Raw genomic sequence first — 23,323 nt, 5'->3', positions numbered from 1 at the left:
AACGTCACTGTGCAGAAACACTGAGTTTGCCTACACTAGGAAATCAAGTGTTTGTGAAGTGCTCATTTCCATTTTTCGACCTAGATATGCACTGGAAGAAATCTTCGTTGCTAAAACCAGGATGTTTCCTGTTCCTCTAATAATATAAACCGAGCTAAGGAAAGACTGTATTTCTAACACCTCTAGGCCCCGCCACCCCCATCCACCGGTGCCCCTCCCACCATCTCTAAGAACACTGTCCAGAGGTGTTCAAATCAATTACCAATGGCTCAGAAAAGACAGACATTTAGAGTGCCCTAGCATTAAAATATCTCCTAGCCTCCTCTCGGGGCTCGGCTAGCCTTAAACTTGGCTCTAGAACGTCACTTTAGAAAGCAGTGGGGCAAAGGACAAGTCATGGGAGAAGAAATATTAATGAAGAAAAATGCGTAACTAAATGAATAAGAAAGGCAAAGATGTATCCACGTTGCTTTTGGTTTGTGGCGTCCAACTGGCAAAGAGTATTTGGTGGTAGTGAGGGTGAGGCGATTTAACCACATGTACCAGCACACTTAAAAGCATGCATACCTTTAATATAGCAATTCTCCTTCTAGGAATGTATTCTAATAAGACCATGTAACATGAACACAAAGATACTGGCCATTGTAAACACTTAAAGGGAGAATAATTTAAATCACAGGACAGGTTCCTTGCCCCTCATCAGAGGAACTCTGTTGGCTAGAATCATGGGTGATTTTTATTTACTTTCAACTTTGTTAATTTTCTATTTTTGTTTCAAATGAATACATATTGCTTTTATAATCAGCACAAATAAAAATGCATATGACTTTTAAAAACCATTTATAAATAAAGTGTAACATGGCATCTTAGTGGTTAGCTTCATTCTACTTAACTTTAAAATTCTGTGTACTTTCTTATTTTCCTTTTAACAGCCTCTGCACTTTAAAAACTTCTTGTTCTCTACCCTCTCACGTCCTCATATTGCTTAACTAGAAAAATATATAATACGTCACGCCTTACGTTAATTTCTTTAAATTCAAGAGGACCATAAACATGTTTACCCATTTATACTAAAGTCTGAATTTCCAGAGAAGGCAAAATATTACCGAAATTCTTTGTCTTCACCCTAATCATTATTTCTGCTTGGTATTAAAAGTATTAATAATAATAATAAATAAGTCTATTTGGGCTAACATTATTTTTAATAGTTCACTTTTCAGAACAAACACAAACTCTGTAATAAAACATTGTATCAACTTCCAATCATTGTTCCGTACATACCTATCGTAGTGCCTTGAGAATGGCCCACATAATACGCTTGATCTTGGCCGGTTTTATTCAGAATGAAGTTAATTGAGGCTGGTAAGTCATAATTTGCCATCTCATCATAACTGTAAGCGAAAAATGGAACTCTTTCATTAAGACATTATATACAAATAGCCCACAAATAATAAATATGAAGTTTGATGATGTATCACAAACTGAACGCAGCTGGGTAAACCATGACTGAGCACAAGAAAGACAATTCCCAAGACTGCAGAAGCCCCCTGGGACCCTTCCCCTCATGCCTCCAAGGGTAATCATTATCCTTATTTTTTACATCATAAATTTGTTTTCCCCATTTTTGACCTTTATAAATAGAAACAGTATGTATTCTTCTGTGAGGCTACAGCTAAACAGTCACACAGAGCTGTAGGTTGTTCACTGTAAATAAACCACACTTAATTGACCCATTCATTGCAGACAGGCATTTGGTAGTTTCCAAATTTTCACTATTACCAATAAAGTGACACATTGTTGTACGATCCATTGGTAGAAGTTTCTCATTCTTGTATGTCATGTGGGCTCTGGTTTTACAAACGGAAGCAAGTCTGGAGGATCCACAGCCTGATCGCCTCTGTACCTGGTATCAACAAAGTGCCCCGGACCCTTGCACATGTGGGCATGTTTGTCATCAGGAGAGGGATGAGCCATTGTTGCCACCACTTATGATGTACCAGGTTCTCTCCCTGTATCCTCTCCTTTAATCCCCAATAACCTTATAAGATAGGTATTGACTATCCCCATTTTACATCAAGAAAACTCAGACACAGAGGGCTTACATGACATGCCCAGTGTCACACAGTGATTAACTGGTAGAGCCAGAGGTAAAAGAAAGAGGAGGAAAATGTCAGCATCTAGAAGAGTGAACATTTGGAAGGTGTGTTTAGGAAGGAAGAAGGTTCTGAGACACAATTTACTCAGCAGCTCCCACACCACCAGGAATACCAAAAATAACTAAAATTCCCTATTTGAGTCTGATTCTTAAATGTAATCATTCACCTAAAATTTCCCTTACTGCTATTTATTAAATTCCTAAAAAGGTTTAAAATCTTGCATCATCCATCAGTTTCCTCTCTCATATGACCTTGAGTTATCCATCTATCAGCCTCCCAGGGCATCTGCATTAAGGGTACTAAGGACTACACCTGTTATAATCAATTCAAAGATACCTGAAAGCCCAGAACTCGTCTTGGTCTACGGAGAGGGTCTTGTGTTTCCGAGACCAGGTGTTTCCCCTGCTGTTCCCCATCCACACGTCGAAACCAGCATCTGCCAGAATGAAGCCCAGGCTGCTATTGGGTAGGTTTGTGACCCAGTCACTTGCATCTGCCAGCAAGCCATGCTGCAGGAACACCACTGCCTTAGGACCTGAAAAACATGGACATTTAGGAGCTAGCAGCACCTAGCCGCAAAACAAATGTGATATCTTGTTATTCAGATAATGCATTAAAGATCCCAAAGCAAAGAATGAAATAGAAACAAATTAAAATATTGAGGTAGTAATGTACTCCTTCATAACATAAGTAAAGAATATTTTTTTGAACAGCGTTGGCAAGGTAACAGTGAAACTGGACTTTTTTTTAGAGAGAGGGAGGATGGGAGAGAGAGAAACATCAATGTGTGAGATACATTGATCGGCTGCCTCCTGTAGGCCCTCTACTGGGGATTGAGCCCGAAATCCAGGCATGTGCCCTGACCAGGAATTGAACCAGGGCTTCTCAGTCCATGGGAGGACGCTCAATCCACTGAACCACACTGGCCAGGCAAAACTGAACTGTTTTTGCATATCTAATAATAAAACACATTGATTTAATCATCAAAAAATTTTAATGTATTTTAAGAACTTAAATGTTTCTATACGTTGCTCCATTCTCAGAATGTATCTTAACAAAATAAACCAAAAAAAAAAAAAAATCAGACACACAAATTCATAAATATATAAACATATATATTCACATATATATATGTACATTTATATACATATATATTTATATGTAAATTTATGTTCTACTCACTTGTACCTGAGACAGTGATAGAGTAGAAAAAATACAGACTTGGGAGTCAAAGAAACCTGACCTCTGGCTGCTTACATAGTGTTAGAAACATTCAGTCATTCATTAAACAAGCAATTATTGAGCACCAACTACGTGCCAAGCACCCCAACTATGTGCTGGGGACACAGCAGAGAATAGAAACAAGTGGGGGGAGGCTCACCCTCATGGAGCTGACATTATCCTGACCATGAGTTTTGGAGTCAGACCCACCTGGGGTCAAACCTGTCCTCTCCTAGTTCTGACGTGCCACCTTGGGCATGGTATTTCAACACCCCCTGGAATTTATATCACCCCCTGCATCATGGAAATGTAACTGGTACCTTACCGGGAATAATGAGACAGTATACAAAAAGTTCTCAGCAAAGTGCCTGTCTGACACACAGGAAGAGTTCAATAGACACTAGCTGCCATTATTAGGTTGCTTAACCCATCTGAGTCTCAGTTCCACGAAGAGCTGTTCAGAGGAATAAATGAGATAATGAAGTGTTGGCTGTAGTGACTGACACGTGGGTCAAAAGGAACAAATAAGAACTCCCTTTGTCTTCTGCACATTCTTTAACATAGTGAAATGCTGGAAATAAGCTCCTGGTTGAGTGGTCAAATAATTAATTGCAGTCTAACTGGTGCAATAATTAAGCTATAAACAATGACAACAGCTGTGGCAGCACTGAAAAGCTTCTAACATAGCCTTGAGGGGGGAAAAGAGTCAAGTACAAATTCTAGACTACTCCACACTACAGCTATGCAGCAATGCTGTCTGCAAACGAGGACTGAAATATCAAAGGAAAATGAGAAGGCTGATTCATTGGCTAGTCCAATGGGAAGTGAACTGACAGACTTGGCTTCTGTTCATTGGATTTCTTTTCACCTTGCTGAGAAAAGCTGATTGGAATAATAGCTAGCTATTAGTGCATGCTTATAAACTCTAAGGCACCGTGGTGAAAATCCTGTAAAGTTGGTACTGTTCCCATTTAGCAGACAGGGAATTGTGACTAAGAGATGTAATTTGACCACTCTGGACTGAGAGCTAGTAAGTGAGGGAGTTGAAATATGAACCCAGGTACGTCTGCTACCGGGGTCCATCACTGTAATTGCTTCGCTACAGGAAAGAAGGTTAGCCAGAGAGAAGTCATTCTAGACCACACAGAAAGCCCTCAGAGAATGACGGCCCAAAGAAGGGAAGCTATTTTGGAGGAACTTGGACCAAGTGCTTAGAAGAAAGCAATTTCCGTAGGTGGAGGAGATAAAGAGTGAGAGACGGGGTCATGATATGCAACCTTGCCTGCTCAGGCAATTCTTCCAAGGACCAGCCTGGGCCATGCACTCCAGCACTTGGGGCTGGTGTGTCTGAGCAACAAACTAATGTGACAGGAAAAGGGCTGCCTTCCCCATCTGCCCTACAATCGGTGTGTTTGTCCCAAACCGGTTCTAAGAGGGCTAGGGCGGAGAAGTAGGCCTAAAAGCACCTTCGACCAGAGAGGGCAAGTGACGTTATCATGGTCACCTAACAGTTAGCACAGGGCCAGCAAAGGGAAGCAGCCCCATGGTGACCCATCACAGTCCGCCTGCCTGCTTAGACCCAAACGTGGGTGCAAGTAAAAAGGGAATTACTCAGGCCCAAAAACCAATCTGCCAAGCTCACGGTCTCATGAGAGGAAGATGACCGGGCGGTTGGGGAAGTTTCCTGCCTCCCAAGCCACTGGCCTGCTCTACCAGGTGGTGTCTGGTCAGGCCTTCACGGGTCAGGCTCTAAAATGATGTGAGAAATCAGCTGAGGTACAAGGAAGAACCAAAAGAAGAACAAGGAAGTCACAAGGAAGCCAAGGAATGCGGACAGCCTCTAGGTGCTGAAAAAGGCAAGACAGAGTCTCCCCTCGAGCCTCCAGGAGGAACACAGTCCTGCCAACGTCTTGACCTTAGGCCTTCTGACCTCCAGGACTCTAGGACCATACATCTGTGTTGGATTAAGGCACTACGTGTGTGGTTAAGTGGTTACAGCAGCAACAGGGAACAAATACACTTGGGGGCTAGATTTCAGCTCTATTTTTCAGATAAGGACTCTGAGGCACAGTGTGACTAAGTCACCTGTGCACAGTTGCACAGCTAGTGATTCCGAACCAGAACTCAGAGGCAGCAGTAGGCCTCCTGGGCCTGAAGAAGAGGGACCAGCCTGGCTCCTTGTTAGTCTGGCAGGAGCTCGCATAACCTAAAATCTTTCAGGATCTTTTAGAAGACAGGCGGCAAGTTGCATAAGGACCCCCTCTCCTCTGCAAAGACAGAGTCTAGACAAAAACGGCATCAAGGACTGAGCTTATGGTGCACAAGCATTCCCCCCATTCACAGTGAGTGATGCAAAGTCAGAACTGTCCCCCTCTTTAGCCCTTTCTACAGGCATCCAAGGGACCGAACAATTCACGGAAGCTCGACACCCAGCAAAGCAGTGCTCGGCTTGCACAAACCCCAAGTCCAGGGTTGGCTCAGTCCTTCCTTTGGGCTTTAGATCTCCAAAAGCTTCAGGGCCTGGGAGGCTTCCTGAACCTGCCCCACCCACTTAAGACAAACCCTAGCAAGCATTCTGGCACACCAGTGGTACACTCAGCTCTTCGTTTTACATAAATTACACTGTTGCCAATGAGCTGGTAAGATTCATCCCACATTCAAGATAAGAGAACTGACTCCTGCAAACAGAAATTAAGCAACCTAACCCGGAACACTCACCTAGCAGAGAGCCAGACCTGAAACCCAAGTCAGCCTATTCCAAAGCTCTTGCTTTTAACTACTAAAGAAAAAGTCATTGGAAAACGAAGCGCTGGGGGAGAGGAAGTGTGCTTGTCAGTATTCCAGACATTCCAAAGCAAGCCAAGCACTGTTTCCCCAAACCGGCTGCAGATCCAAGTCACCTGGGGCTGAGAAAACGACACCTTTCCGGCCCTGGTTCTGATTTAGGGAAGCAGGAACTCCAGGGACAGAGCCTGGAGATATTTGTTTTTGACACACTCCTCGGCTCTTCAGATACAGTCCATCCATAGGTGTGTTCAAAGTGGATTCATCTGAAGGGGAGCGTGTCCAGCCCTCAAAGGGTGGCCCCTGAGGAGTCCCTACCAAGGCAAAGTGCGCAGTGCCTGTCTGCACACTGAAGGCAGTTATTCAAATCCCAGGACGTGATCAGATACAAAACTTGTCAGATATTATTGGTGCTTCGTTCGATGATTGCTTTACTGCACAATGTATTTCCCAATTAGGCAAGGAGTAAGTCTGCCTTGTTGCTGTTTATGCACTTTAGTCAAGGCCTGTATGTCTTTCCTTGTTTTAGCCAAATGCAATAAATATTCTGCCATGGAATTAACTGGCTCAACGCTTATTACTCAAGGCCATGCTCTCTAGTTTAAAGAACACTGACTCAGACTGCCTGGCCCACTACCCTCTGACCTAAAGCAAACCCCTTTCCCTCTGTGAACTTGGTTGTCTCATCCAGTAAAATGAGGGTGTTGATCTAGAACCCAGGTTCTCAAAGTTTATCTTGGAATCCGCAGGAGAGTATGTTAAAAATGAAAGCTCTCCAGATGCCTGGCCCAGGCAGGACTCTTGAGATCTTTCTAGTGCTAACATCCCATGACTTTCTAAAATAAGGCTGAGAAGATAAAAACTGAACCACTTCCCTATAAATGATGAATTTCTGAATTTCAATTCCCTGATGGAGTTAGTGAAAAGCAGGGGTAGCTCAACATGTGATACAGAAGTGTGCTTAGCTTTGGGAAACCATGTGCACTTACTTCCCCAGTCCTCAAGAGCTTTCTTTTTTTTTTCCAAATATTTTTTTCTTTATTGATTTTAGAGAGACAGGAAAAGAGGAGGAGAGATAGAAACATTGATGAGAGAGAACATCGATTGGCCACCTCCTGTATGCTCCCCACTGGGAATCGGGCCTACAACCTGGGCATGTGCCCTGACCAGGAATTGAACTGGTGACCTCTTGGTGCACCAGTCGACACTCAACCACTGAGCCACATTGGCCAGGCCCAAGAGCTTTCTAAATAAGCGTTCCAAGCTGCCTAGTTAGTAGAGGTTTGACCAGACAGGCAAATGGTTGTCTAAATCAGGGGATTCTTTACTAGGTCCATAAACTTACTACAAATACATACAAAATGTGTGTGCACACAGGTCCTTTATTTTACGGGAGAGAAGGCTCGTTGCCTTCATCCAGGTATGTACCCCAACTCTGAAAACTGCCCTGTATAACTGTCACTCAGGCTGACCGTGCAGAGTCCTGGTGCTGCGAGTTGCTCTGAGGCGTACAAAGACGACAAAGACACAGCTTCTGCCTTCAAGGAGTGGCTGAGGGAGGGATGATGGGAAGAAAGAAGTAGGAAAATAAGTCTAGGCAAAGCAAAATAAGAAAAGCACCTCAAGAGGGATGTTAGCAAAGCATTTAGGAGTCCAGAGAAAGTGTGTGTCTCCTTCCTACTTAAGCAGTTGGGGAGAGTTGGCAGTTAAGCTGGGCTTTAAAGGATGAAAAGAGTTCTTTTTAAAGTATGTACAAAACAGAGAAGATGGTACGCAGGGTGGGCAACATTTCCAAGGCGGTGTTCACCAGGTGAACTCCAGGGGTCCTTGAGCAAAAAGGAAATAACTCGTTTGGATTTGAGTGTCAGAAAGTAGTTCTTTGATACTTATTAACATAATAACACGACTTCAATGATATCATTCATAAATTTGCTATGGTACCAATTTAAACTTGTGCAGTTGATAAATGATAAATGTTTCTTAGATAACCCACAGTTCTTAAGCACTGCTCGTGAGCCTTGTGAAAGAGGTATTCTACCCCGTTCCACAGCGGAGACACCAAACACACCACAGCCTATGACTGTCCTCACTAATTCAGGGAAGTGTTTCCATGGTGAACATCCAAGGCCCACTGCTGTGCAGAATGGGGGTGGACAATACAGACAACACCCAGGACAGAATATTAAGGAAAGGTGGTATCTCCCTGGAGCAGGCTCCTGTAGATTGCTGAATGGCAACATCACTTAATTATGCCTGGGCTCTAAGACATTTAATCCTGCAAAACTACATAAGAGGGGTGAAAACAGGGAGGATGGCAGAAAAGAGAGCAGTTGGCATGTGTAGAGGAGCCTTGTGGCAAAGCCCTGTGATCATAAAACCTCCAATAATCTCCAAATGAGGCTTTACAAACAGGCAGAGAGAACCATTGGGACAGGACAGAAGGATGCTTGCCATACAGCTGTAAAGTCGAGGTGTGGGGTGTGGCAGCATCACAGTACAGCCCCAAAAACCTAGGGAACCCACTTTACAAAGGGTAAGAGGAACGGTTTCACTTTATCCCCCATAAATGGATAATGTTTCGATGTGTCTTGTAATGAGGCATAAGTGGTATAAGTCATTATACAATGGTGTTATGTTGTTATTTCTGCGTGTATTAAAAGCACTGATTTCTTAAAAGATAAGCAGATGGAATTTTTATAGTGCTGTTTTGAAATTCTTTTTTCTTTCAATACATAGGGAGCCTTGCCCTGGCCGGTTTGGCTCAGCGGTTAGAGCGTTGGCCCACGGTCCAGGGAGACCCGGGTTCGGTTCCCACTAAGGGTACATACCTCGGTCGCAGTTTGTCCCCGGCCTCAGTTGGGGTTGTGTGGGGTGGCAGTCAGTCAGTGTGTCTCTCTCACATCAATGTTTCTCTCTCTCTTCCTCTCTCTCTCCCTCTCGCTCTGTCTGAAGATGAATACAAAAATGTCCTCAGGTGTGAATAAAAAATTTTTTTTTTTTTTAATATATAGGGAGCCTTAAAAATGGAAGTAGCTCAAGCCTCTCTCAGGTTCTGAGCTTATTTCAGGCATCCAGTTAAATAGTGACAAGAACATAAGGTAGGGTGGTGGTGTCCTGGCCAGGTGGCTCAGTTGGTTGGAGGATCAACCCGTACACCAGAAGGTGACATGTTTGACTCCCAGCCAGGGCACATGCACAGGTTGCGGGTTTGATCCCTAGTCAGGGTGCATGCAGGAGACAGCCAATCAGTGCTTCTCTCTCACATAGATGTTTCTCTCCCTCTCTCTAAATATAATTTTTTTTTTTTTTTTAAGAAGAAAAAGGTAGGGTGGCGGCCTCACAAGGCAAAGGAAGGGATGAACTGAAGCCACATCCCATGGGCAGCCTAGAGGATCCGACAGCTACTGGAGGATGGCGGTCAGGAATGATTCTACAGTTTCTGGTCTAGGTCATTAGGAGGGCAATGGTGTAATTAACAGAAGAAGAAGTCAGAAGAGGAAGTGGCATGAATGAGAAGATGAGTTCTGTGTGAAGGATCTTATAAATTCTTTTTGTCTATTTGGCTTAAATGAGTCAAAATAACACCACTAACAACGCTGTCCCTGAATATGAGAGAAGGATGGTGAAGAGCCTCTGCCCTAGAGTGCTCGGGAAAACCAGATTCCTTAGATAACTGAGTCAGCTGTCACAGATGTCCTTAAAACTCCCCCCACCCAGCTTAGCTCACAGCAGGTGTTATATACACACCGCTGATCCCCCACAGGGGCGCCTCTGCAGAACCAAGGAAGAAGGTGAGGACCCAAAGCTATAACCACATGTAGGGTACTTTCTGTCTCTGTTCCCCATTTTGAAGACCAAGGGTATCCACCGCTCTACACCTCTACCGAAACAAATCAAAACAAAAAGAAAAGAAAATATACCCCATAGAAACAGAGAGTAACAAAGACTGAAGGGGAACTTTGAGATCATTCCAGCCAAGCAATTATTTTTACAGGTAAAGAACACAAGGCCCACAGATGTGAAACCACACAAACACTTAGGGGCTGACACACATCTGGCACTGATCTGCTAACTGGTCTTCTACCACCTGGGAGCAAATCAAGACTCAAGCTCACTTTCCTCATGTTCCAGGGCACAGCACCTTCCCCTGCTATAGCCGTGATACATACACGAAGGCCATGTGGCACTATTTGCTTAATTGCTGTATGAACAGAGAAGCCTGGAAGCAGTGATTAAAAAAAGATGAGGATGTCTGGCCGGTGTGGCTCAGTGGCTGAGCATCAATCCATGCACTAAGAGGTCACCGGTTCGATTCTCGGTCAGGACACATGCCCAGGTTGTGGGTTTGATCCCCGGTGGGGGGCATGCTGGAGGCGGCCAATCAATGTTTCTATTTCTCTCTCCCTCTCACTTCCTCTCTCTGTAAAATCAATAAAGAAAAAAAAATTTTTTTTTTAAAGAGGAGGAGGCACATTCTCTAAGCTCGTTTATACTGAGGATCCCTCCATTTTGTAGTAATGACTCACATTACTAATTATATTAGTCAACTAACCACTTTTAAGAGAAATGTATATCAATACATATGTTTCTTTATATGTGGAATCTAAATAATCCACAGATAAAAGCCTGGGGGTGGTGTGAGTGGGGTAAAGGGGGTCAGGAGGAGGAAAAATATAGGACATCTGTAATACTTTCAACAATAAAGATAAATTACTTTAACAAAAGAAGGAAACCAAGATTATATGATCTCTCTGAAATAAAATATATGTTTTGCGTGTTTTAAGCAGAAGAAAAAAATAGAAGTCTTCACTAAAGCTCACTACTAATTTTTGTAACATGCTTATTAGAAGAAAATTTAAGAGTATATATTTTTAAATCATAAAAATATCAAGAATTAAGAAATAGAAGATATAAAAAGTGAAAGCATATACCTTGTGCATGGATTGGAAGAATTAACATCATTAAAATATCCATACTACCCAAAGCAATCTATAGATTCGATGCAATCCTCATCAAAATATCAACATGTTTCACAGAACTACAACAAATACTCCAAAAGTTTAAATGAAACCAAAAAAGACCCCAAATAGCCACAGCAATCTTGCAAAAGAAGAACAAAGTAGAAAGGATCACAATACCAGATATCAGATTATACTACAAAGCCACTGTAATCAAAACAGCCTGGTACTGGCACAAGAACAGGCACATAGACCTGTGGAACAGAACAGAGAACCCAGAAATGGACCCAAGACAATATGGTCAATTAATATTTGACAAAGGTGGCAAGAGCATACAGTAGAGTCAAGATAGCCTCTTTAATAAATGGTGTTGGGAAAATTGGACAGCTACATGCAAAAAAAATGAAGCTAGACCACCAACTTACACCATACACCAGAATAAACTCAAAATGGATAAAATACTTAAATGTGACTTGTGAATCCATAAAAATCCTAAAAGAAAATGTAGGCAACAAAATTTCAGACATCATATGCAGCAGAATTTTCACTGACACAACGCCTAAGGCAAGAGAAACAAAGGAGAAAATTGTACTACATTGTACTACATCAAACTAAAAAGCTTCTGCACAGCAAAAGAAACAACCACCAAAATGGAAAGGCAACCCACTGTATGGGAGAGCATAATTGCCAATGATACATCAGATAAGGGGTTAATTTCCAAAAATATATAGAATACTCATACAACTCAACAAAAGAAAGACAAAGAACCAAATTAAAAAATGGCAGAGGGGCCCTGGCCAGTTTGGCTCAGCGGTTAGAGCGTCGGCCTGCGGTCCGGAGAGACCCTGGTTCGGTTCCCGCTAAGGGCACGTACTTCGGTTGCAGTTTGTCCCCGGCCCTGGTTGGTCATGCAGGTGGCAGCCACTCGATGTGTCCCTTCACGTCGATGTTTCTCTCTCTCTCTCTCTCCCTTCCTCTCTCTCCCTCCCACTCTATCTGTACAAAAAATGGAAAAATATCCTCAGGTGAGGATAAAAAAAAAAAAAAAAAAAAATGGCAGAGGATCTAAAGAGATACTTCTCCAAACAGGACATACAAATGGCCAAGAGATATGAAAAAATGCTCAGCGTCATTAATCATCAAAGAGATGCATATTAAAACAACAATGAGGTATCACCTCACACTTGTCAGAATGGCTGCCATCCATCAACAAATCATCAAACAAATGCTGGCGAGGGTGTGGAGAAAAGGGGACTCTAGTACACTGCTGGTAAGAATGCAGACTGGTGCAGCCACTATGGAAAACAATATGGTATTACCTCAAAAAGTTAAAAATTTAACTGCCATTTGACCCAGTGATCTCACTTCTAGGAATATATCCTAAGAAGCCTGAAACACAAATCAGAAAGAATATATGTACCCCCATGTTCATCGCAGCACTATTTACAACAGCTAAGATCTGGAAACAACCCAAGTGTCCATCAATAGCTGAGTGGATAAAAAAGTAGATGTGATACATATACACAGTGGAATACTATGCAGCTATAAGAAGGAAAGATCTCTTATCCTTGAGACGACATGGAGAGTATTATTCTAAGTGAAACAAGTGAAGCAGAGAAAGAAAAATATCACATGATCTCACTTATTTGTGGAATATAATGAACAGAACAAACTCATGAACAAAATAGACCCAGAGACATAGAAGTAGGGTACAGACTGACAAACCTCAGAAAGTGGGTGGGGGGAGAGATGAAAGAGATAAACCACAGAACTTATATGCATGTATGTGTAACCAATGGGCATAAACAACAAAGCTGGGTACCAGGGGTGGGGGGGATTGGGAGGAGGATGTCAATAGGAGAAAAAGAAGAAACATCTATAACAAAAATAAATAAAAATAATTTTTTTAAATATCTCAAGAATTAGAAATTAAATTTCAAAAAGATCATGGGCCACTTTAAGCATTATTAAAAGCCTTGTTATAGTTAGAATTTATGAGAAAGAAAATTGATAAATCAGATTATATTAAGAAAAAAACAAATTATGATACAAAGCTCACATTTTTTTTTTTTAATCCTCACCCGAGGACAGTTTTGCATTTATCTTCAGATAGACAAGAGGGAAAGAGAGAGGGGGGGAGAGAAAAAGAGAAACATCAACCTGAGAAAGACACATCAAGTGGTTGCCACCCACACGACCCCAACCAAAGCTGGGGACAAACTGCAACCAAGGTATGTGCCCTTAGCAGGAACCAAACCCAGGACTCTCCCATCTGCAGGCCGATGCTCTAATCACTGAGCAGAACTGGCCAGGGCCAAAGCTTACATTATTAATACAAGGTTTTTAAGTTTGCTTTGAACAATAATTTGGGAATGAACTGAGGCAAAGAAGGCCCTTCTGCTCATATAAAAATTTAAGTAAGCCTGGCAGGTGTGGTTTAGTGGACTGAGCATTGTCCCATGGACTGAGAGGTCCCAGTTCAATTTGTGGTTGGGGCACATGCCCTGGTTGCAGGCTTGATCCCCAGTGGGGGTGTGTAGGAGGCAGGTGATCGATGTTTCTCTCTCACATGGATGCTTCTATCTCTCACTCCCTTCCTCTCTCTAAAAAAAATCAATAAAAACATATTTTAAAAAAAATTAAATTGAAGAAGAGATAGTTATTATATTACCTTAATCTCAACCTTAATTTACCAATGAAAGTGTCTATAAACAGAAAATGTTAACGATTAAGCTACACCTAGAGAGGTGATTGAATAAAAATCAGATACTTATTCTGCTATTTAACAATTTAAAGTAATCTCGCTAGGAATTCCTTAATCTGGTTCCTGATATAAAAACTGGCCAAATTCCAAGCTTTCCTATCTCGAGACAGAAAAAACTCATACCTTTGTCAGAATGGTTCTTCCTCCCATGAGGAATTCGGTGGAGGCAAAGAATATATCCATCTTCTGTCTCGACAAAGTGTTCCTCACTAGGAAATCCCCAGTAAGAGATAATTTCACTCTATGGAGAAAAAATAAAAATTATAACAGAAATTCTATGGACAGAATCTGACAAGATCACCCATATTTACAGGCAAAGGAGAGGACACCTTGTCAAAGACATTCTCCAGGCTTTACTTAAGAAGTTCATTGTGATCACCAGGCCGGTGTGGCTCAGTGGACTGAAAGGTCCTGGTTCAATTCCCAGTCAGGGCACATGCCTGGATTGATGGTTCAATCCCCGGTGAAGGGCATGCAGGAGGCAGCTGACTGATGTTTCTCTCACACTGATGTTTCTATCTCTCTCTCCTTTGCTCTCTCTCAAAAAAAAGTTTAATAAAAACATTTTTTAAAAATTGTGGCTGAAATTTTAGCCTCATGCTGAATCCAGTAGCACACCCATCACAAAAGTATATCCTCCACTTGTTTATCCATGTGTTTCACCATAGGTGTTTGGTTAATCAAAATTGGGTTTCATCATTCTTGCATGTTCTACACCAGGTGTGACTCATTTTACTGGACCTTTGGCCCTCTTTGTTTCTGTGCTGGCTTCCAAGCACAAATAAACAGTCTTCCTTCTTTCTCTTCTAAATGTGCCAGCTAATACTGGGATCTACTATCCTTATTTTTAGAGGTCCTATCCTGTTCTTGTTTTTTTTTGTTTTCAGGAATCTCTGTTTTCCCAATACTTTATGCATAAATGTGGTATTTCCAGACTTTATTGGTTACTTCAGAATAAATACTTTGAAATGTTTTACTTACTCAAGGGATTATTTTTACTTGTTTGTTCTAACAAAATGTGTTTTGAGGTATCTTCGTTTTTTATCGAACATTGCTAATCACAATCCTTGTTCGATGTATTGTAAAAGCAGCACTCAGTAACATTTTTACAAAATATTGACACTTTTTTATTGTTCTTCAAATTCAGAGATACATAAATATCACTCATCTCAGTAAGAAGTACAAAGTTTTAACAATAGGACTCAATCTGTAAAATGCACATGACCTGGCGGCCAAGTCCCGAGCACTGAGTCTAAGAGTCAGTGAACAGGAAAAGCACTGTGAGATATAAAGGGATTAGAGTGTGGGCTCCACATAGCCCACATAACTAAATGGGAGAAAATATTTAACATTTGTCACATGCATTTTAAAAGCAGATGACTTTGAGAAACTCACCACATTCATATTTGTTTCGGGATCCAGAGGGGTCCACTTCCCTCTGGATGTCTCGGAATGCAGGGTCCCAAAGGCCAAGCAGAACACCAAACCCAGGAGCCACATTTTCATTCTGTTTAAAACAGTCTATTGTTATCTGTCCAAATTTCACTACACATAATTATGTCGATAGATTAATGTTTCCAAAAAAAAGTTCAGAACCAAGTTTAGGGCAAGCTAAAGTTAGGTAAAGGGAGAACACACAAAAAAATAATGCCAGTCATATCTGGAAGTAAAAAGAAAAAAAGGAATTGTTTATTTACTAGGGAACCTCCCCAACGGCCACCCCCAGTTAACAGGTGATCATTACAGTCTCGTACACCCACTCACCACTTCATCATGAGGTTAAATAAATTGCTCCTGGAGAAATAACAGAAGGGAGGACTTGGAAGAAACGAGGCTGAAAAAAAGGAAGATCCTCAAAAGTCCCGAGCTTGTTAATCTCCCACCTTTCCCTCTCTAACTGTGATTTAAAGATTTTTAAGTTCAGCCAGTTTTAGCTCTTGCCACCCACTCTTCCCTCACTTCCATCCTTGCTTACAATTATATGTCATGATTCAAATTTGTCACCAAGGGGAAAAAGTGAAATGAAAGAAAAGAGCCTGCAAGAGAAACAGAGGGAAAGACGACCACCCATCCCTCCTTCTGAGCCCCTCCAACCATCAACAAAGACCATCGAGTTTCTGGCAGTGATGGGCACAAAATCACAGCAAGGCAAAGACTTGGGGATGGATGTTAAAGGCAAAGTGAAATGACTCTCTGAAGGACACCCAGATAGTTAGAGGTAAGGCTGGGACTACAGCTCAGGCCTCCTAGATTTTTTTAAATAAATATAATCACTTATAAAGATCCATGTATGTATGCCCATACAAAGACTCGTACAAAAATGTTTATAACAGATTGTGTGTAATAGCCCAAAACTGGATAATGCGAATGCCCCAGATGAGTGAATAGATAATCATATTATGGTATATACACACTATTCAGCAATACAAAGGAATGAACACAATAAAATGGATGAATCTCAAAATAATTACAGTGAGTGAACAAAGTCAGACCAAAAAAAAAAAAAAAACTACATATGATTCCATTTATATAAAACTAATCTATATTGACAGAAAACTGATCAACGGCTGCCTGAGGGAAAAGGGGGTAGAAAGAAGGGGTTACAAAGGGCTATGTACAAGAAAGCTTTATGTGTGTGTGGGGGGGGGGGTGACAGATAGGTTTATTATATTGAATTTACTGATGGCTTCACAGTTGTGCACATATATTTTTATTGTGTGTCAATAATAGAATACAGCTGTTTTTAAAAGACTATGCTTAAACTGAGGATAGGCATACCTTGGTGACAGTATGGGTTTGGCTTCAGACCACCGCAATTGAGGAGTATGGCAACAGAGCTTGATTTATTCGGTCTGGAACCAAACCCAAAATATCTCCAAGGTAGGCCTGTGTTATTCAAAGCTTAAAAAATTGGTTCTCAGGAGATTGCAAAAGGAACTGAAACCTTTTGTTGATGCAATTCCTGCTGGTGCTACACTTATTTCTCTAAGCAGTGTTGAACCCTGAATTTGTAGATAGGGGGAATGTTATCTTGGGGTCTGCACTGGCAAAGCAAGCCCACTTGCATTTACTCAAAGGTTTGTATTTCTTTATGGTGGTTAAAAGGGCTGTACGGTCCTTGGCTACCTTTTATCATAAATACAACCTCCTAAAACTCCACTGTTACTAGGGAATAAGGAGTAGATTGAGAAAAAAAAAATGAAAGGTTATAAACACAGTTTAAAACAACGAGGCATCCAGCAGGGGCTGCTTTCGGTTCACCACCTGTCCTACAGAAGAACTAGGACCAACTGTCCTCAGAGGCGTCTCCAAGGGGTAACAGCTGAAGCTACTCAAGAAAATATCAGCCAGCTAACTTTTCCTTCCAACATAACACTAAGCACGTTTCTCAGCGTGCTAGTGAAGTGATTCTTGCAGGGATGAATGCTGACAAGTGTAAATGGAGAAAAAAGCCCCTTTGGGGCAACATTCCAGGGCTGGATTTCGAGTGCTTTTCTGGGTTCCCTTAGCAACTTAACCTCACTACTTTCTGTGTTCCAACAATCCAATGAAGTGCTTATCTGCCATCATTTTACCCCAGCTCCAGGTCAGAGTGGGTGTCTAATACAACTTTGAACCCCTCAGAACCTAACCAAGTGTCACTCACATGTTAGATGCACAACATAAATTTTGCAATATGGAACAGGGGCGGTCCGATGGTTCTGTGGCTGAAGAAGAGCTCCAAAGCAGCTTGTCATTTAGCTTTATAATAATAATAACAACAACAACAAGAACAATCTCTTGCTATGGGGTCTTAAGACCTACTATCTTAATTACTCCTCTACCAACCCTATGCAGTACACTCAAATCCTTTTTCCCCCCAGGAAACTGGGGTTCACCCAAGTTAAGTACTGAAAGCAAAGTGTCAACTGGTTATGGCCAGAGTTTTCAGCAAGACCAACAATAAAGTCCACTCTCCATCACGCCCTGAGCTAACTAGCTCGCTAGGTCGGGCAGGCTGCCTGAAGGAGCTAACGCGAGTAGCGGACAACAAGGAAGCAGAGGAGCTAGGAATCGAGGATCCTGGCTGTCACCACGGTCTGAAGGCTCTGGGCAGCGCCACCGAGCGGCTCATGCGCCTGTCTGGGAAATCGAAGGGCACCGAGGAGAGGGGACAACTTCACAAGGCTCCCTACTCCTGGGCAGTTGGGAGGTGCCTCGGGCCACCCGCAGGTGGTCAGGCAAGACACGCCCGGCCAAACGCAGAGGGTGCTGCCGGCCAGCAGAGGCTGAGGGACGGCGAGACTGAGCCCCCGGGAGGGTACGCAACCCTGCCCTCGGAGCCCGCGGAGGCGGACCCGGTGCCGCCCCGCACCTAGCGGAGCAGAGGGGTGGCACTCACCTGCAGACGTTCTCGCGGGCCGCTGTCCAAAGCCGCAGTGCGGCTCGCCGAGGCCAGGACTTGGAGGGGGGACTTGCAGGGGTCGGAGGCAGTCCGACCTGAGGACAGACGTCCGCAAGCAGCTCAGGCTATTAGCGTCGCGAATTAGAGCAGCAGGGAAGTGCGGCGGAGACTCCGCCCCGGCTGGAGGCCCCGCCCTGCCTGGAGACTCCGCCCCGGCTGGAGGCCCCGCCCAGCCTGGAGACCTTCGTTCGGAACGAGATCGCGGCCCCGCTGAGCATGCGCGTGGGCGGGCCCTAGCAGTGCGGCCGCCGGGTCTCCACCTCCCAGCCCAGGGCGGACCCGGCTCTGGCTCCAAAGGCATGGGCAACCGCCTCGCCTCTGCCCTGCACCAGGGGCTCCTGTGGGCAGGCACCCTCTGCCCATGTAAAGCACTTAGCATTGTGTCTGATGCAGAGCAATCTTGATGAACATCTTGTTTTTATTACTAACTATGCCAAGCATTATTGAGACACTAGGGCTATGGCAGCCAACCAAACAAGGTCCCAGTCCTCCTGCTTGCATTCTAATGAGAAGAGACATTCTAATGAGAAGGTTTTCAATGGAAAGGCAACATAAAAAGTAGTAGAAAGTGCTATGAAGAACAACAAAAAGAGTAAAATAATGGAGAACGCAGTTATATGTGAGGTAATCAGAAAAGGACTGATGAAGTGACATCTAAACACAAACAGGAAGGTGATTGAGAGCCATGTTTATACTGGAGGAAAGTCATTCTGGGGTGTGAGACTAGCATGTGCAAAGGCCCTGAGGCAGTAATAGTCCTGGTTGATTCTAGCAAAAGCCATGAGGTGAGTGTCACTGAACGGAATGTGCTGACAGTTGTAGAAAAAGAAGCCCTGGAGACAGTTGACAACCTTGAGGGCCAATGGTAAAGACTAGGCTTTTTCTTCTGAACAAGGTGAGAAGCTAATGGAAGGTTTTCAATAGAAAGGCACATAATCTGGTTTAGAGTTTAGAAAGATCTCTTTAGCACAGCTGGTGTGGCTCTGGGTTAAGAGTCCTCCTGTGGACTGGGAGGTCCCTGTTTCATTCCCAGTCAGGGTACTGCTGGGTTGCAGGCTCCGTCCCCAGTAGGGGGCGTGCAGGAGGGGGCTGATGGATGTTTCTCACATCAATGTTTCTATCTCTCCCTTCCTCTCTCTCTAAAGAAAAAAAAAATCAATAAAAACATATTTTTAAAAAAGAAAACTGCTAGTGTAAACTATGGGGTTAGGGAGACTAGTTAGAAATCCATTGCAGTAATCCAAGCAGTAATCTGAGTGAAAGTTAATGATGGCTTGGACTAAAGTGGTGATAGTAGTAGAAGTGGAGAAAAATACTTGATTCTAGGTATGTTCATAAAGTCGAGCCAACAGGATTTGCTGGTGGGAAAGTGGCACCATGGATGGTGCTAATAGGTTTAGTTAAATGGGGTCGCCATTCTACTAAATACTCTCACCTGTATTCTACTAAATACAACTCTCTTTCCTATTGGGGAACTCTATCAGCTAAGGCCCCACCAGGAAACAACCACTCTAGATATTCCAAACAGAGGAAATGGTTACACAGGAAGTGGAATTGCTGGGAAGTCCAATAGGGTTTAGGCAGGCCCCATAGAGGGCAACAACAGGAAGGGCTCAGGTGTTGGGGGAAGATAATGTCAACAGAGTCCACAGGTTGCAGGGCTGAGCAGCAGCCTCTGCCAGAGACACTACCTAGGATGAAAAAGGGGAGTATGAAGCACTGGGTACAGACAACATAAGAAGCCATCCTTGAGTAAATGAAAATGAAGGAAGTGAGCCCTGCAATTGCCCCAAATAACAGACTGGAGAGAATTTCCAGGCTGCACTTCAGCAAGAGGGGAACCTAGGTAAAGTCCATTGATTTCTCCGAATGAAGAGGACAGATGAGAATTCAGGAAGGCTAAGGCAGTGGAGTTTTCAGGCCAGAGTGCTGAAGTGGAGGCTGATGCAGAGGAGGGTGAGGACGGAAAAGGGGAGGGGGAAAGAGAGAGAGACATGAGCATGAGCACACATACGCTGGAGGTCTGCAAATAGTTTCCTTCGAATGTTGGGATGAGTACCAATTAGTGTTTGCATGTGAAGAAACTACACTAGACCAGGAAAAGAACAACCTAAAAGAAACAAATGGGAAAATCCCTCAAATTCACACAGGGCTGGGAATAGATCAGGTTCCACTTGGCCAGAATGGAAAAACCTTTTAATGTAAAGGCACTAGGTTTAAGATCAAGAAGATATTGTGTCAATATTGCAGCAAAATTATCCCTGGAGTAAGGCTGCTTAAAAATAAGAGTACTAAAATAGACCCTCAAATGATTTTTACCAGGGTCCCAAGACAATTCTGAGAAGAAAAAATAATCTTTTTTACAAATGTTGCTGGTAAAATCAGATAGCTACCTGTATATGCAAAGCTGTGAACATCAACCCTTACCTCACACCTTATACAAAAGTTAACTCAAAATGGACCATAGACATATTTGGAGTTAAAAGTATAGAACATCCAGGAAAAAAAGAGAAAAATCATGGGCTTTCCAAAGATTTCTTAAATACAATATGAAAAACACAATCCATGAAAGAAACTAAATCAACAAATTGGACTTTTTCAAATGAAAAATTTTGTTCTTCAAAAGACACTTTATAACCACAATGAGATAACACTTCATCTCCACTATAATCAAAAAGGCAGATAATAGGTGTTGGCAAGAATGTGGAGACATTGGGATCCTCATACACTGCTAGTGGGAATATAAAATAGTGCAGCTGCTTCGGAAAACTGTCTGTACTTCCTCAAAAGGCTACACATACAGTTGCCATATGACACAGCAATTTTACTCCTAAGTATCTATTTAGGAGTAAAAACTTTATGTCCACATAAAAATTTGGCCATGAATGTCCATAGGAGCATTACTCATAATAAGCAAAAGATGGAGACAAGCCAATGTCCACCAACTGACGAATGGATAAATAAAATGTGATATATGCATATAATGGAATATTATGGCATAATAAAAAAAATTGAAATACTGATACATGCTACAACATGGATGGGCCTTGAAAACATGCTAAGTGAAAAAAGCCAGTCACAAAAACAAAAAGCAAAACACTCCATTTACATGAAAAACCCAGAATAGGCAAATTTATAGGAAAAGAAAATAGATTAGTAGTTGCCTAGGGATAGTGATGGGGGGTGGAGAGAATGTGGGTTGATGGCTACAGAGTGTGGGGTTTCTTTTTTCAGTGATGAAGTGTTCTAAAATTAAATATGATGATAATTATACAACTTTAAATAAACTGAAAGCTAAGTATACACTTTAAATGGGTGAACTGTATGGTATGTGAGTTATAGCTCAATAAGGCTTCTCTTAAAGACTTTATAATAATGATAAGGTGGCCCAACCGATGTTGCTCAGTGGTTGAGCATCGACCCGTGCATCAAGAGGTTACCGGTTTGATTCCTGGTCAGGGCACATGCCCAGGTTGTGGGCCCAATCCCCAGTGGGGGGCATGCAGGAGTTGGCCAGTCAATGTTCTCTCTCATCAATGTTTCTATCTCTGTCTCTCCTTTCCTCTCTTAAAATCAATAAATAAAAATATGTTTTTTAAAAAATGGTAAAAACTGGCCGGTTTGGCTCACCAGTTAGAGTGTCAGCCCTCAGACCGAAGGGTTAAGGGTTAGATTTTGTCAAGGGCATGTACCTGGATTGCAGGTTTGATCTCTGCCCCATTTGGGGTCATGTGGGAGGCAACCAATCAATGTGTCTCTCTCTCATCAATCTCTCTCTCTCTCTCTCTCTCCTTCCTTCCCTTCTGATCTCTCTAAAAATCAATGGAAAAATATCCTTGGGTGAAGATTAACAACAAAAATTATTAGATGTTCTTACAATTTAATAAGAAGACTAAAACCCCAATCAAAAATTGGCAAAGGATTTGAACATATCACTGCAGTAGATATACCGACAGTGAATAAACACATGAAAATATGCTCACCATCATCAGTCATCAGGGAAATGCAAATTAAAGCCACAATCTGTCACTACTCTACCCATGAGAATAGATAAAATTTAAAAGTATTGACAGAATGAAAAGTAACTAGAAATCTCACACATTACTTACGGAAATGTAAAAAGGTACAAACACTTTAGAAAAAAATTTGAAAAGTTCTTAAAAAGTTATAAATATGCCTACCATATAACCAGCTGTTCTCCTAAGTAGAAATAAAAATTTTCCAACAGAAATAAAAATTATCTGTACACAAATGATCTTTGTAGCTTTATTAGTAACAGGTAAAAACTGGAGACAACACATATACCCATCAACAGGTGAATGGGTAAACAAGTCATGGTATATCCATACAATGGAATATTACTCAGCAATAAAAAATAATGAACTATTGATGCACACAGCAACATGTATGACTCTTAATTCTGTTGATGGAAATAAAATGGACAAAAATAATCTACACTGTATTACTTCACTTAGAGAAAACTCTATAAAATGTAAATTAGCCCACATTGACAGAAGAAAGATTAGAAAAAAAGAAATTTGGGGAGCATGTGGGTAGGGAGAAAAGGATAGATTACAAAAGGACATAAAGAAAATTTTGGAGGGAGTGAATATGTTTATTATCTTGATTATGGTGGGAATACTGAAACTGACCCAATGGTAGCATTTCTTGTTTAAATCCATAGACATGGTCATCTTGAATTTGATAAGCTTGTTTGGAAGCACTGGTTTAGGAATGAGTCTTCTGTCTGAGACTTCAATGTCCTAATCCAATTTCTCCATTTCTCCATCCTATCCTCCTACATTGTTTTACTCATCTTAGATCTGCCACTTTTAAACTCTCAAACTATGATAAAAACCTGTTAAGCTATTTATATCCAATAATAATTGTTTTGATTTGAGATGTTAAAAAATAGTCTCACATTTTTATTGTGATTGATTTGTTACTGGTATTGAATTTTACCTACAAATGTTTCATTTTGTGAAAAACTATAGCA

At 42.0% G+C, this 23,323-nt stretch overlaps 1 protein-coding gene across 1 annotated transcript in view; it reads right to left on the bottom strand.

Annotated features, from left to right (window-relative positions):
• The window catches only part of LIPA (lipase A, lysosomal acid type), a 30,971-nt gene extending 12,508 nt beyond the window's left edge, over positions 1–18,463 (bottom strand). The window contains exons 1-5 of the mRNA XM_036265642.1: positions 18,265–18,463; positions 15,279–15,390; positions 14,007–14,124; positions 2,493–2,691; positions 1,282–1,391 (exon numbers count right to left, since the gene is read on the bottom strand). Of these exons, the coding sequence (XP_036121535.1) occupies positions 1,282–1,391; positions 2,493–2,691; positions 14,007–14,124; positions 15,279–15,389 (538 nt within the window). The 5' untranslated portion in view covers position 15,390; positions 18,265–18,463. The remainder of the gene's footprint in view (positions 1–1,281; positions 1,392–2,492; positions 2,692–14,006; positions 14,125–15,278; positions 15,391–18,264) is intronic.
• Positions 18,464–23,323: the final 4,860 nt, after the last annotated feature.

This window comes from Molossus molossus, unplaced genomic scaffold (assembly GCF_014108415.1).
Source record: "Molossus molossus isolate mMolMol1 unplaced genomic scaffold, mMolMol1.p scaffold_m16_p_17, whole genome shotgun sequence".
Classification (NCBI taxonomy): Eukaryota; Metazoa; Chordata; class Mammalia; order Chiroptera; family Molossidae; genus Molossus; species Molossus molossus.
Note: the sequence above shows the minus strand (reverse complement) of the source record. Positions and strands in the feature narration are given on the sequence as shown.